This window comes from Phocoena phocoena, chromosome 7, assembly GCF_963924675.1.
Source record: "Phocoena phocoena chromosome 7, mPhoPho1.1, whole genome shotgun sequence".
Taxonomy (NCBI): Eukaryota; Metazoa; Chordata; class Mammalia; order Artiodactyla; family Phocoenidae; genus Phocoena; species Phocoena phocoena.
The window spans coordinates 114,409,217-114,428,930 of record NC_089225.1 but is presented as its reverse complement, the minus strand read 5'-3'; the positions used below and the strand labels follow the sequence as shown (position 1 = coordinate 114,428,930).

Genomic DNA, 19,714 nt, shown 5'->3' with positions numbered 1-19,714 from the left:
ATTTCTCCAACGAAGACACACAGATGGCCAAGAAGCACATGAAAAACTGCTCAACATCACTAATAATTAGAGAAATGCAAATCAAAACTACAACGAGAACGGGCTTCCCTGGTGGCGCAGTGGTTGAGAGTCCGCCTGCCGATGCAGGGGACACGGGTTCCTGCCCTGGTCCAGGAAGATCCCACATGCTGCAGAGCGGCTGCGCCTGTGAGCCATGGCCGCTGAGCCTGCGCGTCCGGAGCCTGTGCTCCGCAACGGGAGAGGCCACGACAGTGAGAGGCCCGCGTACCACAAAAGAAAGAAAGAAAAAAAAAAAAAAACTACAATGAGGTATCACCTCATACCAGTTAGAATGGGCATCATCAGAAAATCTACAAGCAACAAATGCTGGAGAGGGCGTGGAGAAAAGGGAACCCTCTTGCACTGTTGGTGGGAATGTAGATTGATACAGCCACTATGGAGAACAGTATGGAGTTCCTTAAAAAACTAAAAATAGAATTACCATATGACCCAGCACTCCCACTACTGGGCATATTCCCAGAGAAAACCATAATTCAAAAAGACACATGCACCCCAACGTTCATTGTAGCACTATTTACAATAGCCAGGTCATGGAAGCAACCTAAATGCCCATCAACAGACGAATGGATAAAGAAGATGTGGTCCATACATACAATGGAAGATTACTCAGCCATAAAAAGGAATGAAATTGGGTCATTTGTTGAGACGTGTTAAGTCAGAAAGAGAAAAGCAAATATCGTATATCAACGTATATATGTGGAAGCTAGAAAAATGGTACAGATGAACCAGTTTGCAGGGCAGAAATTGAGACACACATGTAGAGAACAAACGTATGGACACCAAGGGGGGAAAGTGGCGGCGGGGTGATGGTGGGATGAATTGGGAGATTGGGATTGACATGTACACACTGATGGGTATAAAATGGATAACTAATAAGAACCTGCTGTATAAAAAAGTAAATAAAATAAAATTTAAAAATTCAAAAAAAAATCCATAAATTACTAATATCAAGAATGAAGGAGGACACATCATTTAGATCCTACAGACATTAGAACAATAATAAAGGAAACTTATAATAACTTTATGAGGAGACATTTCACAACTCAGTTGAAATTCACAAATTCCTTGAAAGTCACCACTTGCCAAAATTTGTAGAAGAAATATAAAATTTGAATAGTCTGCATCTATTAAAGTTGTTGAATTTATAATTAAAAACCTTTCCACAAAGAAAACTCCTGACCCAGATGATGTCACTGGTGAATTCTATCAAACATTTAAGGATGAAATAATGCTAATCTTACACTTTCTGAAAATAAATAAGGAGGAACACTTCCCAACACATTTTCAAAGACAAGCTTTACCCTCATAGCAAAACTAGACAAAGATGGTATTACAAGAAAACTACAGATTAACATCATGTATGAACATAGACACGAAAATCCTTAATAAAATATTTTTAGCTGATTGAATCCAGCAATATAGAAAACAAATAATCCACCATGCACAAGTATCCCAGGATTGTAAGGTTTATTTTAACATTAGAATATCCATCAATATAATTCACTATATTAATAAAATAAAGGAGAAAGTAATCCTCTTAATAGGTGCAAAAAAAATCATTTTACAAAATTCAATACCCATTTATGACAGAAACTCTCAGCAAACTAGGAATGGAAAACAGGTATGCTCAAAACCACAAAATATCTCTGAGAGAAATTAAACTGTCAAACATGGATAGCTACACCATGCTCGTGGGTCGGAAGGTCCCACCCAGTTCTCCTCACCTCCATCTGCACAACCAAACCTATTAAGGAAGCATCAAGCATCTCGCTCTGCGGGCTTTGCTTTCCAAGCAGACCACAGCACTGCCCTCTCCCCTCAGCGCCCCCCGCCCGGCCCCCGCCCACCGGAACACCCTCCTGTCTCGCTTGCAAGAAGGCAGCAGCCTTCTGGTTGGTCCCCTCCCCCCAGTCGTTCCTGAGACTCCAGCCAGAGACAGACGTCAAGCAGGCACACATGGGGCCCTGCGTGAAACTGCCACGGCTCCCACTGCCCAAGACGTGAGACCCCAGCTCCTGGAACGGCCTCGGAACCCTCACACGCTTCTCCAGCCTCAGCTCTTGCCTCGTTCCCCAAGCCCACTCCCCGCGCTGCAGCACAGAGAGCTTCTTTCCATTCTCTGAGGGTGCCCGGTTCTTCCGCCAGCCCCTGCCCTGCACCTGGCTGACCCCAGGCTGGTCGAAGACCACCCAGCCCCACCGCCACCCCCATGCGTCACCTATCACCTCATTGTCATGACTCTCTGGGTGACCTGTGTGCAGACAGTCCAACCTGAGGAGCCTGCATGCCTGGAGCTGCATGTGCTCACAGAGGGGCTTCAGAATGAAGGGACTGGGGGAGCAAGATGGTGGACAGGGATCGCAGATGCCGGCGGTCCCGTCCATGGGGCTTGGGGGATGAGGGCTGAGCCCACAGACATGCACACGTATGCCCCGGCACCCCGGCATCACATCTGCCCAGGCCCCGGAACCTGCAGGGGACCTGGCCTGGCCCCGGATGGCGCAGCCCCAGCCCAGCCCGAGCCAGTGCTGGCTCCTCAGCCTGCAGCCTCACTTCCTGGGTGATTCGTGAAGGGACCAGGAGTCCCAGGCAGCTGAGGACAGGCCCTGGCCCTGCGTGTCGGGGTGGGGGTGGGGGGAAGGGGCGGGGCAGCGGGGTGGGAGGCGGGAGGCTTAGGAAATCGCGCACAGGAGTGCCCCTGACTAAACCTCCACAGCCACTGGTCCCAGGGACCCCGAGTCAGCAGGCTCCCAGGCCGGACTCGGGGCTGTGCGGTCTGGGCAGATGCAGCCTGTACTCGCCAGGGATCAGAAAGGAATGGCCTGAAGGTCGCTGCACAGACTGGACACCCCCGGGCTGCGGCCAGAACCCTGGAGACAGATAAGGCCCCAGAGCCGCAGAGCCGAGCACTCCTGCGACGGGCGGGCCCAGCCTGCCCCAAAGCTTGTCCTCTCAACTAGAAAGGACTCTTCCTCTGATGGAGCAGCCATGTCCTGGGCCACGTGTTGTCATAAGAACTCAGTGTCCCCAGGAGCAAAGTGCCTTTTCCCTTCACTTCACACGGCAGCAAAAGCTCCGTTAAATGTTACACGTCAGGGAAGAAAAGAATTCAGTAACGCTGCAAGAGGCGTAAACGGGACACTGAACGAGGCTTGCTTAGGAGTGGAGGTAAAGCTACAAAAGGCGTAAACGGGACACCGAACGAGGCATATGCAGGAATGGAGAGGGGCAGACAGAGGCGGAGAGGTAGAGACAGAGAGAAAGGGCTTGCTTAGGAATGGAGAGGGGCACACAGAGACGGAGAGGCAGAGACAGAGAGAAAGGGCTTGCTTAGGAATGGAGAGGGGCACACAGAGACAGAGAGACAGAGAGGAAGGGCCTGGAGCATCTGAAAGCCAGGCCCGCTCACTCCGGCCCCATCCTGCCTGCTGCTCGGGAACCCTGCCCCGCCGGACGCCCTCCCTGACAATCGCTCTCAGAGCACCAGGATCCCGACACTCACCCTGGAAGCTCTGCTGCCCCCAAGCTGACCAGGCCTAGGGAGGGAGGGAGGATGGCGAGAGAGAAGGTCCAGGCTCAGGGCTGGGTAGGACTCGGTTCCCACCGAGGAGGCGCTGCCTGCTGCCCGTGGAGCAGGAAGTGATTTTACCACAAAACTCAAGCAGACGGTTCAGGGCAAAGTCTTCTGGGAAAGCCCGGGAAAGGAGGCGTCCTCACCTGCACAGCCCCTGGCCCGCCCCTCTGGGCCATCCAGGGCCACGGCACATGGGAGGGAGGCCCCCAGTGGCATGTCCACAGAACAGGGACCCCAGGCAGGGCCTGGCCCTGGACACAGCCCTGGGCTCAGCACAGGGCACTCAGGTTGGTGTGGGTTCCGTGGAGCCCAGGTGGGCCCAGAGTAGGGTCCCAGTCTGTGTCAGTCAGTATAGTGGAGGCTTGAGGCAGCAGTGGGCGCCCCTGGGGCCCCAGGCCGTCCCAGAGCCTGCGGGGGCCCCGCCTTCTGCGGTCCCCCTCAACCCGGGGGATCCTGCACTGGGCCTGGGGGCCAGCATCAGACATGATATTAGACAAGGCCCGAGGTTTCTAACGCATCAGGAGTCCCACCACGGGCGGGAGGGGGCACGGCCACCGCAGCTGGACGGGCTCAGACCCCGGAAGACCCCCGGGAGCAGGCCCCTTCCTTCACTCCCCTCGTCGGCAGACCTGGGCTGCGCCGGACCCACCCGAGCAGACGCATCCAGACCCGGGAGTCCAGGGCAAACCGGAGGGCCAGAGAGCAGACACAGGACACCATGTCGGTGTGGCCAGAGCCCGGACGGCGAGGACACTGGAGCCCAGAGGACACAAGCTGCGCTGGCGGTGGCTCAGCTACGAGGCGACCGTGTACAGTGGAACCGGGCCTGCCTGGCTCCTGAGGCTGGCCTGGCGCAGGGCCCCCTTCAGCTCGGCCGGTGGCTGGTCACTGTGAAGGGATGATGTAACAGCTGGCGCAAGCCTGGGGCTGACGGCAGGCGGGGGCCTGGTGCTTAGGGCACGGAGGCCACCCCCGACGGCGCCCTGCCTCTCAGTGCCCAGACTCTGCTTCCTCTGGCTCAGTAAACAAGGCCGGCGCCCGCTGCGCCAGCTGTGACCTAGAAGCCCAGGTGGTGGGCACCTTCCCATCTGCAGCGGCCGCAGTCCTGGCCTTCAAACGACCCCGCTGTGGGACCCAGACGGGGCCCTCACCCAGCGAGGGACCAGGACTCTCCCCAGACGGGCACAGCGAGGGTGTCTGGCCGAGGGGAACCGTGAGTCACCCCACGGGCTCCTGGGGAGAAGCCGGCAGCGTCCCACCCTCTGCCCCGGGAAGGCCCACCCCCGCCTTCTGGGGTTCTGGGAGCCCTGGCGCCTTGCCCAGGGCGGGAGGCCAGTGGTGTTGGCCCTTTGGAAGGGTGGCGCTCCGCAAGGCCCCTGTCTGAACCCTCACGGGGTGAGACAGTGCGCTGGCTTTCTCTATTTTCACGTAAATGAAGTGCCTCGCAGCGAAGCAAGTGGGGAAGGGAAGGGGATCAGTGTTTGACAGGAGTTCAGACGCGGTGGCCCAGCTCAAGTGCGCCCCCCGGAGGCCTCCCCAGACCGCCCCGGTGGAGCAGGGAGCCCCAGGCTGGCCCGAGGGAGAGGTGTCCGGCACACAGCTGGCTGGCAGTGACACTGGTCGTCCAGGCAGGGTCATCGGGTGAGCTGGCCGACTGCAGAAGGGCTTTGAGGCTGGGCAGGGACGTGTGGGTCTGGAGGCACCCCTCCACACCCCAGCCGATCTCGGGACCGAGCTCTTCAAGGCAGTGGCGGCTGCAGAGAGCACACGCACCCTGTGGAGGCTTAGAGAGAAAGTCCACTCCAGGGAAGGCTGCGGCCACGGCTCAAGAATCAGGAGCAGCCTGTCTCGGTCGCTGCCGGGACAAAACACCGCAGGCTCGGAGGCTTAACCACAGACATTGGTTTCTCCCAGTTCTCGAAGCTGGAAGTCCAAGGTCAAGGCACTGGCCAATTTGGTTCCTGGCGGAGCCCCTGTCCTGGCTCACAGAAGGCCGCCTTCTGTGTTCTCACGTGAAGCTCTGCTACCTCTTCTAAGGACACCCACGGGGTAACCTGCCAGGGAGACCTAGCTGGGCGGGGTGTAAACACCCTGCATTTAAGCCCCATGTGGGACTCCGGATGCACGTGTCAGACCTCCCCTCCTTCCCTTATAAATATCCTGCACCCCAAACTTGTTTTCGTGTCGCCTCCGAGGTCCAAGAAGAGTTGATACCATGGGGTTTGGAGCTGGATCACCCACTGCGCCTGGCGACAGGGGCCTGCCTCTGGTGGCACAGGTGGTGGTCTCGTCCCATCCGGGGGTTTGAGATACACGGACAGCAGGGTGACAGGGCAGGTGGCTGGGGGCCAGGTGTGAGGCCACCTCTGGTCACTCAAGAAGAAGCTCCAGCTGCAGGGCAGAGAGAGCCAGGCCTGGGCCCACTGACTGCAGAGGTAGCCGGGCTCCAAGAGGAAGGACCCTCCCCCGACAGCAAGTGTGCACAACAGATTCCCCCAGATGCTCCCACCCACCTGGCCCTTAGGCCCTCTACTCCTTGGCTGTGCTCAGGGAGACGGAGGGGACGTCCAGACATTTGAGAACCAGTGGGCATTCAGGTCCTGAGTTGACACTGACCTCTGGCACATCCTCATGGGCCCTGCCAGGGTGGGACACAGGAGGCTGTTGACAGTGGAATCTTGCCAGGACCGGCTCCCAGCGGGCAATGGCGTCACTTCCTGGTCTCCAAACATGTAACTGGGATTCACATGTGCAAATGACCAACACCCTCTCTGGGGTCAGAGACGCCTGTCAGGAAGGCCAAGGGCGAGGCTGAAACCATCACCCACCCCAGACAACAAATCACAAACGGTACCTCAGGGGAGGGTGAAGACTGGGACACCCCCCCCTTGAGTCTCCGAAGACCCTGGGGTGGTCCCATCAGGAGTGGCGGCCCCAGCCCAGCTCCACGTGACTCAGAACTCAGGGTGGTCCCGTCAGGAGTGGCGGCCCCAGCCCAGCTCCACATGACTCAGAACTCGGGGTGGTCCTGTCAGGAGTGGCGGCCCCAGCCCAGCTCCACGTGACTCAGAACTCGGGGTTCCCAGGACAACTCCTGCCCCCCGAGGGCAGCATCAGGCCCGGCAGCGCTCCGTGACGGTGCAGGTCAGGAGAGACGAGGACCAGCCCACGCTTTCGCGCAATGGAACGGCCACTGGCAGTTTTTTCCAGACTGTGTTGTAATACAGGACAAGGAGACCCAACTGGCTCGACGCCCCAATCATGGTGATGACACGGTGTTGAAGTCAGAGGAGGAAGATGGGGCAGGAGACAAACCAGGCCAAGACAGGGGCACCAGAAATGGTTAGGAGTTGAGGGGTCCAGGGGTCAGAGGCCTGCGGGCTATCCCCTCCCAAGTCAAGAGCAGAGGACCTCATCCCGCACCTCCTAGAAGGAAGCAGGAGACCGCTGGGCGCCGGCGGCAGCATTCGCACCAGAGCCCGTCGGCTGGTAGACCAGATGACTAGAAGGCAGCCAGGTGGGGGGCCCAGCATGGACAGGGAGTTGATAGCACCATCAGCTGGTAGACCAGATGCCTAGAAGGCAGCCCGGTGGGGGCCCAGCATGGATGGGGAGTCGATGGCACCATGCTGCTTCAGCCACTCGCGGACTGCCGTGTGCCGCCCCTCCAATTTTCTCTCTCACTACCCACCTCCTCCTTCCCTACACCAGCCCTGCCCCCCTCGGGCCACCTGGTCACCCCCCGTGTCTCAGCAGCCGGGCGGGAGCCCCTCACCTGCTCCCCCAGTGACAGCCAGTGAAGCCGCTGGCTACCTAAACCAGGACCCAGCTGGAAGCTGCTCAGTACAGATGTTTATTTATAAAGTTACATCCTAAAAACGTTTCTAATAAATAGTTTTAAACAAGATCTGTCCCGATGCGCCGTAAGGCCTCTCTCTGGGGCCAGGGAGACAGGGCGTGGAGGATTTCAGGGAGGCTCTGTCGGCTCAGCGGCGTGGAACGAAGGTGCCCACCCTGAGTTTTTCTTGTCCTTCCTGCAGCACCTGCAGGGACGGGGGCTCTTTGCCAGGACCCGCTCAGGCCCGGCCGCCGCGGCCCTGGCGTGTGGGCCACTGGGAGTCCCTCAGACCCCTGGTCACCGAAGCCGACACGCAGGGTCACCCGGTTAGGCTTTCATCACTGCCACGAAGGAGGCCTGCGGGAGGAGATGGCGAGGGCTGGCGGCACTGCCCTGGTTCGAGGGGTGAAGGTCCGCCCTCACGTCCTCCAGGGGCTGTCATGGCAGCCCCAGCTTCTGAGCCCCGAGAAGCTCTGCCTGGGGCTCTCAGGGGAAGAGACCAGGGCACCTCGTGTCCCAGGGCACAGCCCAGCCTTCAGGGTGGCCGCTGGGAGGAGCTAGGCGGGGGAATTAAGACCCAGGGCACCAGGAGGCCCCAAAGCAGAGTGGGCTGGGCCCTCCCAGGCCCCACACATACCTCCTCGAGGAGCTGCCCCAGCATCTCCTGGCTGTGAATGGAGCGCCTGTGGGAGAAGACACCGCTCTCACCCTCTGGGTCCCTCCCTGCGCACCTGGAGAGGCAGCCACGCTCCAGGCCCGTCTGCTCTCTAGAAGGCACTCTTCTCCCACAGGCCTCTGGGCTCTGCCAGGACAGTGAGAGCTGGGGTGTGTGCGACAGGTGGGAGAGAACCAGGGTGCTAAGATGCTGAGGACCACGGCCCCCCGACCGACACACACGCCCACCCACACACGGCCCCGGCACCCCACCTGTCTATTCTGGTCTCTACGGTCACTGTGAAGGCCCCCTCTGTGTCCGGCAGGTAGGTGGAGGGCACGATCCAGTAGGTCCCCTCGGACAGGTGGCAGAGCCGGCTGACCTCCTGGGCGTAGCAGTGCGGCACACAGCTTAGCAGAGGCTCCTGGAGCAGCAAGGAGGGCGCATCCTGGCCCCCACCGTCCGCTGGGACCTGGGGGAGGCCCGGGCTCAGACCGGGCGGCCCGCCCGTGGGCGGACCGAATCGGCTGTGCCCGCCAGGACAGCAAAGGCAAGTCCCCTATCTCAGCCTTGGCCTCGCTCCCTTCCCAGGCAGCACTGCCCTGGGTTGGGAGCAGCCTGGTGCAGTCTGCTTGGACCCCGTCACACATGCCAGGCCCCCGAAGCTGGACTCGCCACTCACCGGGGCCCCACCACCCGAGGGCCCCAGGCTGGGGACCAGCAGAAGGCCCGCCCTCACGTCCTCCAGCGGCTGTCACTGCAGCCCCGGCTTCTGGGCCCTGAGAAGCTCTGCCTGGGGCTCTCAGGGGAAGAGACCGGGGCACCTCGTGTCCCAGGGCACAGCCCAGCCTTCAGGGTGGCCGCTGGGAGGAGCTAGGTGCCGGAATTAAGACCCAGGGCACCAGGAGGCCCCCACTGCACAAGCCCCTGCCCCAGGACTCATCTCTTTGGCCCCGGCCCCGGCACTATTTTCGAAGCGCCGGGGGGGTACCCCAGGGGTGGCCTGCAGTGGAGCGAGGCACCAGAGTACGTCCTCAGCCGTTGGGATCCTAACGGCACAGAACCTTCTCAGAGGAGAGCCGACCCTCCCCTCCCCCACATCGTCTGTACCGCAGGCTAAGCGTGTCCAGCCCCATGACGGGCCCCTGATGGCACAGCTCCGGGCCATCCTCCAGCCCATGCCCTCCTCGGGCACCTGCCACTGCCCAAGCCCATCTTGAAGCGGGGTCCCCAGAAGGAGCAGGGGAGCCACACTTCACCACGGGATCTGGGTTTGCAACCTCCGACCTCTGGCACTTCACCTCCCCGCCTTCTCCAGCTACACGTCCGCTAGGTGCATCCCGTTCACGTGCCGGGAGAGGAAGAGCTGACTGAGGCCTGGGAAGGCGCTCGGGGCGGCGTTTGTGACTCCCTGGCCCTCACCTGGCCTCCATGGTCTCCTGCCACCCGTGGGTAGAGCTTCAGGCCCACGTGAGCCCGGGAGGCAGCCTCTCCTCTGCAGGGGCAACCGGCACACTTCCCCGAGCTCCCGAAGGCCGCCCCACCCTCCTACTGCCTGAGATTCGGCCCCGCACCTTGGCCTCGCTCTCAGCTCCCACCCCCAGCTCTGTCTTGTCTTTCTGATCAGAAGACCCTCACTCGGTGGCGCGACCGTCCATCGCGTCTCAGCGGGTGTGGGCCTCCCCTCCGTCCCTTCCCTGCTGGTCCCCAGAGCCCAGGCCCTCGCTGGTTCCAGACTCAGGCCCGGGGTTTGGGGCGGGGAGGATTCACGGGGCTTCAGGGCGGCTCCTGCCGGACAACGGCACCCTCTACGCCCTCTCGGGCCTCCCGGCTGCAGGTGCAATGCTGGGGGCAGCTCAGGACACAAGTGTCCAGTGGTTCTGAGCCCGGGCGAGTGGACGAGGGGCTGCCTGAGCTGAGCCGTGACCCCCAGTGAGCTATGGACTTTAGGAAACCTAGAAATGAGTCTTGCGTGTGACTGGATGATGCGGACAGACCCCGGGGGGCCTCTCTCCCGGACCCGGCTCACCCCACCCGGACGCCCGGGAGCAGGGGCGCCTGCCTGGAAGACGTGGAAGCCGATGGCGACCTCGCGGTCACGGCAGTGCTGGCGCAGGGTGATGCGGACGCAGCGGGGGCCCGCGCCCTCCGGCACCGAGAGGGGGAAGCGGGGGTTGGTGGGGTAGGAGGCAAAGTTCCGGCTGCCCCCCGCCGTCCGGCCGACTCTCCAGGAGCCCCGCAGCCTCACGGTCTCCCACTCGCCCACAGGCAGGGCCTCCCGGGGGGCAGCGCTCTGGGCTGCCGGCTGGATGGCGCTGCCAGGGAGACAAGCACAGGAGGCGGCCGTGGCACGAACGCACGTGGCCCTGTCCCAGTCCCCGGCCCGCCCGCCGCCCTCACCTGAGGCAGACTCTCCCGCTGGAGAAGACCCGGAGCAGGAACCGCCCTGGCATGTCCTTCAGGAAGGTGCTGGGCACGGCCAGGTAGTAGCCCGGGGCGAGCTCACAGCGCAGATGGACCTCGCGGTCGTACGCGTGGCACGCGGTGCCCGCCACGGGGGGCGCGGACAGGGCCTTGGGCAGGCTGACCCGCCGCTTCTCCACCTGCAGGGGAGGCCCACGTGCACCCGTCACAGAAGGGCCCCCCTTGAAGCACCCAGGCCTACGGGTCCCCCGCACCCTGGTGAACCCGGGCCTTCCCCTCAGCCCTGGGGTCAGCGGCTCCGTCCCACACGGGAGCCTGCAAGTCCTCCTCTGCTCTGGGAGGAGACAGACAAATCCAGACAGGGCTGCGCCTGCAAAGGCAAGAGGCTGATGCAATCTGGGGACTGCCAGGCAAACGCTTGCTAGCAGTTTCTGCACGAGGAAAGCAACACCAGGCAGGCCGTGGCCACACAGGGACGGGGAACAGTGCGATGTGAGCTGTCAGACCCCGTCAGGACACACAGGGTTTAAAGCCAAGCGACTGGGCAAGCCAACGGGCAGCGCGGTCCTCTGTTGGCCACCCTCCTGTCCCCTCGGAGAGCAGGACAGGGGTCTCCATCGGGAGCCACAGACCTACCCTCAGACAACCCACGAGAGCACAACAACCCCATCCCCGTTTTGTAGGGAGGGGAGCCCTCCTAACACCTCTGCCAGCTCTGCTAACGGCTGCTTCTGTGTAGCTTGCCTTTGGCCAAAGGGCACACCCTGGCCAGGCGGAGGGAGGTGAGCCCTGTGGACTCAGATCTGAACGGGGTCTGTGGGAAGACAGCCGGGGGGGCGAGAGGCACACTGGGGGCTCCTGGGGCTCAGGCCTCCTCACCCCTGTGCCTGCATCCCACAGAGCGGGGTGCCAGGCCCGGGTGGGTTACCTTCCAGATGTGCAGGCCCACGGCCTGGTAGTCCCTGCCCGGGCGGCCCGCCGTGCGCAGCTGTGGTCTCTGCAGGACGGCCATGTATACCTCGCTGGGTTCGCAGACCCGCAGCCAGAACTTGGGGTTGCTGGGGAAGCCGCTGTAGTTCCGGCAGCCTCCCGCTGACTGGCCCTTGACCCAGGCCCCGGGCAGCTCCTGAGTGTGGCACAGCGCCCTTCCTGGGCGGGGACCCCCACGTCAGCTGCAGGGACGGGGTCCCCCCCACGCTCCCCGCACTAGCAGGGGCCCCCCACCCCGCCACCTGTCCCCCCAGGGCAGGTGGGGATGCAACCACCGCTCCGCCCTGAAGAGAAGCCAAGAGGCAAGAGGGGTGCTCGGGCAGCCCGCGGTGGGGCGCGGTGCCCGCTCAGCCCCGGACTTCAGAGGCCAGTCGTCCGGGCCACTGCGAGCCCATGAGGCCTCCCCCAGGGCGCAGGCCTCCCTTACCTGAGCAGAGACTCTGCAGGTGGCCAGCCTCCGAGATGGGGAAGCCGATGGTGACCTCGTCAAACTCCCGCAGAAACTCGTCCTCCTCCACCCAGAACTCCCCCTCCTGGAGCTGCGACAGCAGCTCAGACTGGGCCTCGGACTCCACCCGGTTCCACCCTTCACCCCTGGAAGGAACCTCCCTTCAGCCGAGGCCTCCCGCCTGCTGAGTGGATGACAGGGGCGGCAGGGCGGGGTGGGGGTTGGGGGATGCTGGTCCCGCTCTGCGACCCTGGGCCGGCGAAGGGGAGCAGCCCTGGTCCAGGTCTTGACGCTGACGACTGGGTGCAGGCGTTCCGTGGGTCTGTCACCCGCAGCCCGGCAAGGCATCCACCAGTCCGCGGGTGCCCCTGACTCAGGACAGGCCCCGACCGCCCCGGGTGCCTGGGTCGCAGGGCCCAGTGCTAAGCCTGCCTCAACAGGCCATCTGGGGCCGAGCACAGAGCACGGTGGCCCACGAGCAGGAGAGCAACCAAACCCTGTCCTGACCACGGCCCGGCCTCGGACACCAGGCGCGCACGCGGTCAAGGCGGCTCTGGGCTGCCCCTCGGGCCCCGCACCCCTCCCCCAGCGAGACCAGCGCGACGACCCAGAGTGCACCTCGCCGCACTCACCCCTCTCTCCAGGGCCCCTGCCAACAGCGCCGGCCCCAGGGGTTCTGAATCCGCAGCAGCACGATGCTCTGACCAGCCCGGCCCCGGAGCTCTCGCAGGTCCGAGACAATGAAAGCGTGAAACTCCCCCAGCGCCCTGGTACCTGGGTGAGCGACAGCCAGGAAGTCCTCAAACCGAGCAGATGCACAGGTCCGCCTCCTTCCCTGGGACGCCCCAGCCCACTCCACTGCGGCGGCACAGGCACCCGGGTCCCTGCGGGCCAGCAGGGGCTCCTTTCCTGACCGCTGCCGACAAGTCAGCTCAGGAACGGCCTTATGCAGCGTGAGTCACAGGGAAGGACCTGGGTTTAGACCCCGGCTCGGCTGCCACCAGGCCTGACGAGTCATTCCCTTCTCTGGGCCTCGGTCCTCGTTGAGGATGATGAGGGAGGTTCTCAAAAGGGCTGCTCCCAGCACCGTCACGGGCGGGTCTGCGACACCAGAAACTAGAGAAACCTCTTCTCAGCGAGCTGCTAAGGTGTCAGGGGCGTCAGGTAGTGTCTGCGCAGAAACCGGTGGGGAGGGCTGGAGGCCCGCGGGAGACCCTCCCCCTGGCCAGAGGCCTGGGGACAGACAGGCGCAGAAGTGAAGGGGCCAAGCAGAGACTGGTGGGCGGGTGGTGGTCCAGACAGGAGAAGAAACTCCTGGAACGTCTTTAAGTGCTTTGCTTAGAAAGGCACTGGAGCCGCCACTCTGGGTGTCCCGCCCACGTTCCCAGCCCCCTGCCACTTCGGTGGGTTCCAGCTGCTCTCCATCTTTGCCTGTGGGTTCCCCCCAAGCCTGAAGTGCCTAGAATTAGCCCTACCCCACCTGGGGGCAGCTGGTGCTACACGGGCCACCCTCTGAGGCAGTGTCTCGCACAGCGTCCCAGCACAGCACTCCGTGGGCTCCCCTCACCCCCGAAGTGTGCTTCCCCAACCCCACCCTGAGGCCTGCAGGTGGGCAAACCAGCCCGGGGCTGTGCTAACGCTCGCGCACCGCCGGGCAGCGCAACGGCCAACACGTGGCGGTTTATTTTGATGTTCTTATTCTTCGGACAAAAAGCCCGTTAGGAAAATAACCGTAAATATGAAAACAACTGTGCATAAAGATGTCCACTGCAATGTTATTTATAATAGCATAAAATGGAAAGACCTTGAATACCCAACATCGAGGGAAGCGTTAAGAAGAGCGCAGCAGACACACGGGTAACGTCCGACGCCGACAAAGCTTACACAGCGACAGAGAACGGTATGTGATACAGAATATAAAACATACACATCTTTTTGAAAAAAAACTGAGAAAGGGGACTGAAAAGTCAAAGGTAGTCAAGTCTGAGTGATCTTTTTCTTTCAATGAGCAGGCATATTACTAAACTGAAAACCTGACTGTCGCTTTTGCCAGGTTACCAGCTGGGCCAGAGATGGTGCCACCACCTGGTGACCCCAATACAGGCTCCCGTCTCCCCACAGGGGTAAGCCCTGGTCAAGGGAAAAGGGGACACTTCCCTCCAGAGAAGGACGGTCAGTAGGGAAGGTCCTCCTTTCCACTTAGCCCATATAGGACCACAGTAAAAAGCTCTGTACAGGAGGCCGAGAGGGCTCAGGTGTGCAGGCCTGCCATGCCACCGCCCGCTCCCGCCCTACCTGTTCTGGGCCTGAGCACCGAGCAGCTCAGCAGACAGCGGTCCTTCAGGCTGAGCAGCTGCCGACAAGTCCTACGTTCCGCGCCCCTGGGCCTGTCCTGCTGGCCGCTGGTTCCTGCCATGTCCTTCAGGTTCCACCTCTCGGCCAGGCCACCAGTGAGGTCCACCAGGGCGTCAGCCACCTGTCCCGCCCACAGGTGCTCATAGGACCCGTAGACCCTGGGGAGACAGCCAGGAGGGCGTGAGGCTCCGGCACCAGGCCCCCTGCCCCTCTCCTGTCCCCTGTGGTCTGCCTTCTACCCACCTCAATCGCCTCTCTTTCCCTCCCACCCTGTCCTCACCAAGTCCAGACACAAGCTCGCCTCCAAGGCCATAAGGGACAGCACCCCGCAGTGCCCTGCGGCCTCTGCCCCTGTGGGGCACCAGCATGAGGCGGGCACAGAGGCTGTGAGCTCCCACTCCTGCGTCTCTCATGATCAAGGCCTTCGGCCCCGCCAGCGGCAGCAGTGGAGCGCTCACTCCCACCGCGGAGGCCTGCCTACCGGCCCAGCGCCTTTCAGCACGGCCATCAGCACACTCGGGGAGGAAGTCCTTGGTCTCAGGACTACGATAAACGAGCATGGTAACTCGGCGGCCTCATTCCTTCCCAGCAACCTGCACAGAGGCCGCCTGTCCCCAGTGCTGACACAGATAGACAGAGACATTTCTCTCGCTTGGGTTTGAGGAAAGAGAGAGGAAAACACACACCCTCTTTCTGGAGGCGAGGCCTTCATGCCCAACTTTGAAATGAGGGCAGGGAAAGAGGGAGTGGGCAGAGGGGACAGCAAGCCACAGGCCAAGTCTCAGAGTTTCTGTCTCTGGACGGGTCGCCCCACCCAGGACTGGCCACCAGGCCCTAGCTGCTGACAAGAACGCTGCAGCCCAGGGAGAGCAGATGTGCTTCCCGGGCCCCCAGCCCGCCTGGCCCGGCCCCTCCACCCCCAGCGTGCGTACTTGGCGTAGACCTTCTCCAGTAAGGGAAGCCAGAACACATCCTCCCTCTGGCACCGGGAGAAGCAGAGTCTCCCTGCAAGACAAGGCAGACGGTCATCTATGGTCACCTCCACCCAGCGTCCAAACTGCCAAACTCGACAGGTGAAGGAGCCGCGGTACGTCTGGTCGAGCCAGCTCGGCTGTCCCGGAGGAAAGACCTGCCGCGCGTGGGGAGAGGCAAAAGGAGACGGTGAGAGAAGCCACCACGCGGCGCGCTCCCAGCATCCCGAGAGAGCATGACCGTGCTGAACGGTACCCTCCCATCGCGCAAAGGACTCCACCTCCCCCGACGCCTGGCTGGCAGGGCTTATGCAAAACCCGCTTACTGGACAGAAGACTAATAGACCTTTTAATAAAAGATGCTAGGGCCACACGGAGGGAGCCGACTGTCTCCCAGAGGTCAGAGTCAACCATTAACGTCCTAGCGTCCCCAATAAGCATGTGACCTGAATCCAAAACAAATGTGACTTTTATAGGCCTGAGTGACCCAGTTCTCGACAGAGTGGCTGGTGGCAGGTCACCGTAGGCACAGCGACCCCCTGGCTGGAGCCTGGGACCTCAGAAACTCTGACAGTGCCCGGCCCACTGTTCACTGCTGGGTTTGTGATTCTGGCCTAATGCTGAGAGACAGGACGGGCTCTGGACCCAGATGGCCTCGTTTGGGCCTGGCTCTGCCCCTTACTAGCTGGGAACGGGACAATGGTTTTAGTGCCCTCGTTTGTAAGGAAGGGTCAAAGCCAGCCAGTCCTGTGAGAATGAAAGCCAGCAACTGGGGTCACCTAGCACAGGGCCTGGGACATGGGAGCAGCTCGGAAAGGGGTCACCACCGTCAACACTGTTGCCTGTATCGGTGACACTTAGCGAGGCCGTGAGGGCTCCTGGGGAAGCAGCCCGACAGGCCTTCTATAACTGTGGTCCCTGCTTAGCATCAGAAACAGTTTTAATCACCTTTTGCCAATTTATATTCTAAACCTGTTAAAAAAAAAAAAAGCAACCGCAACTAGCTAGGAAGCTTACTCTAAAGCAGCACAGGACCTCTCAGCCAACCCTTTCCTACCCTGGGCTGGCACGTTTGTCTTTTTATTCCAAATGCCTGCCTGACCCAGGGCTCAGGAGATGGCAGAGCAGGGCAGAAAGCAGCCCTGCTGGCCCCTGCGGGAGGGGGTCACTGCATCTGCGCCTCGGAGCCCCCGAGGGCCGAGCCCCACAGGGCAAGAGCTTGGCTGCCTCCTGCTTCCTTCCAGCGCGGGCAGACAGGAAGCAAGGGCCGGAGGGGAAGCCGCGCTGTGGCAGACACCTGGTCCAGGAGGTGCTGGCTCTTCTGCAGGGCGGCGCAGGCGCACAGGAACCAGCAGTCCCCTAGCAGCCCTTGCTTCACCTGTCCTTCCTGAGCGCGATCTGCAAACAGCTGGGGCGCGGCACAGATTTCCTGAAATAAAGAAAATCGTCCAGAATTACTTCATGCCTGTGGCTAGCTTTAAAACTAAGAATACAGGATCTATGTGACAGGGGCTGGGGAGGAGCTTTCCTGGTCATCCACATTGCCTAAGAGGGGACGGGAAGTAGCTGGCTTCTTGCAGCCAGTATCCGTCAGCCTCTCCTGGCTTCAGATCATCGCATCCAACTTAAGATTCCGGGGTCCCTGTCTCTGTCCACCTTCCTTAATTGGCAAAACTCCCAACTCTGGATGAATCCTACCCTGCTTTTCATAAAACAGTTGGTCTAGAAAATGGTTTCACTTTAAATTCACACAGGCAAGTCTCAAGTGGGTCCTCTATACTGTTTCTCTAAAAGGCTCAATTTTCCACACCCCAGACTAGTTTACCCCTTCTCCTTCCTCCTTCTCTTCTCAAAACACCCTCGCCCCTCTAAGCGGATGGCCTCATCTGATGCTCCATCAGAAGCCCCCGGACATGACCCGTTCCTGCCCTCAGTATCTGATCCCCGCTTCCTTCCTTCTCTGCAGGGAGGATCCCACCAGCATAAGGCATGGGAGAGGATGTCTCCTCTTCTCTAAGATGCTGTCCCTGGGCACTATTTCCCCTCTAGGCCCGTCACTGACTGACTTCTCGAAAGAGCTGTTGCCCCTACTTCCTCCCTCCGGCTCCTTGCCACACCTCGTTGCTTCTGAGCCAGCCGTGCCCCCAAAACTGCTTTTATCAATGTCACCTCCGTGTCGTCACCTCCAACGGGCATCCTCTGTCCTTTGTCTTTCCCAACACTCGGCAGCATCAGAGCAGTGGCTGCCCCCGACCCCAGCAGTCCCCTCCTGGCTTCCACGATTCCAAGGGCTTCTGGCTGTCCTTTCCCCTCACTGCCTGCCACGTCTGAAGTCTACCTGTCAAGGCACCTGCGGTTCCTCAAGGCTCGGTTCCAAGCTGCCTCTTCTTCTCTGCCCATACTTTCTCCTGAGATACCCTTCCAGACCCTGGACAGTAAGCCATCTGTTACAGTCCCAGCTCCCAGTGGAGCATCTAGGCCAGGTCTTCCTGAGCTCCCGACTCTCATATCCACTTGCCTACTGTCAGCTCCGCTTGAACCTGTGAGAGCAAAACCCAAGCCTACATTTCCACCCCTAGCTCTCCCCCACCTCCCAGTTTCCCCAGCACAGCAACCGGGACCATCATCCCCCCAGGTGCTCAGGCTAGACATCTAGAAGTCATTCTTGGTCCCTCTTTCATCCTCACCATCTACTTCCAATCGGTCACTAAGACAAATGGGTCTCAGACCTACCTCTGCCACACTTCTTAGTTCTGAGACCTTGGGCAACATTTTGACCTAACGTTGGTTTCCTGGTCTGTAAAATGGAGATACAAGTACCAAGGTGGACTAAATAAAATCAAGGGCATAAATTCTGTGCACATAGAATACCTATAGCCTTTACTGGCATATAATGAGCGTTATGTAAATATAAGTTTCTCTTCCCATTTCCTGACCACCATGAACCCGACTCTAGTTTCCAATCGGTCACTAAGACCTATCAATCCCCGCTCCAAAATATCTCTCAAATCCATCCACTCCAAAGCCCCACCCCAACAGCTGTCACACCAATCTGAGCTCCTTCATCTTTCCCCAGGACCACTGCAATGGCCACCTTCATTCCTGCCCCAACAATCCATTCCACACCTGGCAGTAAGAGTGAGCTTCTTAAAACGTAAATCAAATCGAATCACTCCTCTACTAAAAACATTCTAATGGCCTCCCATTGTCCCTAAAATCCACTCCCCACACTTTTTTTAACCCAAATTCCACCGGCATGGCCGGTCAGGCTCTTTGGCCCTTGGCACCTCCATGCCAAACAGGCCCTCTCAGTGTTGCCCACGGAAAGCACTTCAACAGGCAGAGCCAGGTCTGGACTTCTTCCAGGGCTGGTGCACACAGATGTCCCCACTAAGACTGCATACACTCAGGGAGAGACTGTTCCTTGGACAGTCTTATTCAGCTGATACGCCATTTCTAAAGATACCAGCATAGCACCAGGCCGGCGCATCCCTCTAACTGCCACCTTAAAGTGCACGAGGTCCAAAACAGGAACGTGCAGAGCAAAACGGCTTTGCTTTGTAGGCTCAGCCTGGCCCTTCCAGAACATAATGAGAAACAGAAAGAGACCGCTTGTGGCCAGAAGAGCCATGCAGACTGGAAGCTCTTCAAAGCAGACGCAAGTGGGGCTGAGTTTGCGTCTGTTAAAACGCCCCTCTCGCTGTGCCTTGAAACTCCTATTGAATGGAGCTCTCGCAAGTAGGGGCCGTAAACTCGGGTCCAGCACACCCCGAGTGGGCTGGGGAGGGGGCCTGGGAGCCCACTCAGGAGGACAGCGGCGGCAGACCCTGCCGACCGTCGTGCACCCAGCCCCGGCTAACCCCGGCCGCCGCGCTCGCACCCCTGCAGGAAGGAGCGCCCGGAGGCCTGGCGCGAGACGCGTGAGACCCGCGCGCCCCCCTGACCCACCTGGGGCCGCCTCCACGTGATTTCCTCCCGGAACTGGGCCAGCGGCGTGGAGAAGCTGGAGAAGAGCGAGGAGTCAGAGGCCGGGAAGGCAGCGTCCCGGAAGAGCTCCCTGGCCGGCGCCCGCATCTTGGGCACCCCGAGCTCCCATCTGCTGCCCGCGCCCCGGTGCCGAGCGCAGCCGAGGGGGCGCGCAGCCCCGGAGGGAGCGCGAACCGGCCGCGGTCCCGCCTGCCTCGCGCCTCCCCCGTCCGGCCCGGCCCCCCAGCCCCGCTGGACCCACAGTACCACCCGGCCCCGGTGCCCGCCCGCTCCGTCGCCCCGGTAACCGTCGATCTAGGCTGCAGCCAACCAGGCGCGTAGCCCCTGATCACATGACAGAACGGCCCAATCCCACTCGAGCGTTGGGAAGTCCGCGCCAGATTCCCAGCCC

The 19,714-nt window shown here is 60.7% G+C and overlaps 1 protein-coding gene across 1 annotated transcript; it reads right to left on the bottom strand.

The window, feature by feature from the left end:
• Nucleotides 1-7,820: 7,820 nt before the first annotated feature.
• On the bottom strand, nucleotides 7,821-19,410 carry CAPN10 (calpain 10). Its single transcript, XM_065880663.1, has 12 exons — nucleotides 19,285-19,410; nucleotides 16,634-16,765; nucleotides 15,298-15,494; nucleotides 14,306-14,523; nucleotides 12,643-12,784; nucleotides 11,990-12,156; nucleotides 11,501-11,721; nucleotides 10,549-10,751; nucleotides 10,211-10,463; nucleotides 8,421-8,620; nucleotides 8,131-8,176; nucleotides 7,821-7,850 (listed from the first exon to the last, which is right to left on the bottom strand). The coding sequence occupies exons 1-12, from the start codon at nucleotides 19,408-19,410 to the stop codon at nucleotides 7,821-7,823; spliced, it is 1,935 nt and encodes a 644-aa protein (XP_065736735.1).
• Between the last annotated feature and the right edge of the window lie 304 nt (nucleotides 19,411-19,714).

Coding starts and splice junctions, on each gene's coding strand:
- CAPN10 (XM_065880663.1), bottom strand. CDS start 19,410: ATGCGGGCGCCGGCCAGGGAGCTCTTCCGGGACGCTGCCTTCCCGGCC. Junction 14,524..15,297: donor CTGGAGAAGGTCTACGCCAA/GTACGCACGCTG, acceptor CTGTCTCCCCAG/GGTCTACGGGTCCTATGAGC. Junction 12,157..12,642: donor CAGGGGCCCTGGAGAGAGGG/GTGAGTGCGGCG, acceptor GGTTCCTTCCAG/GGGTGAAGGGTGGAACCGGG.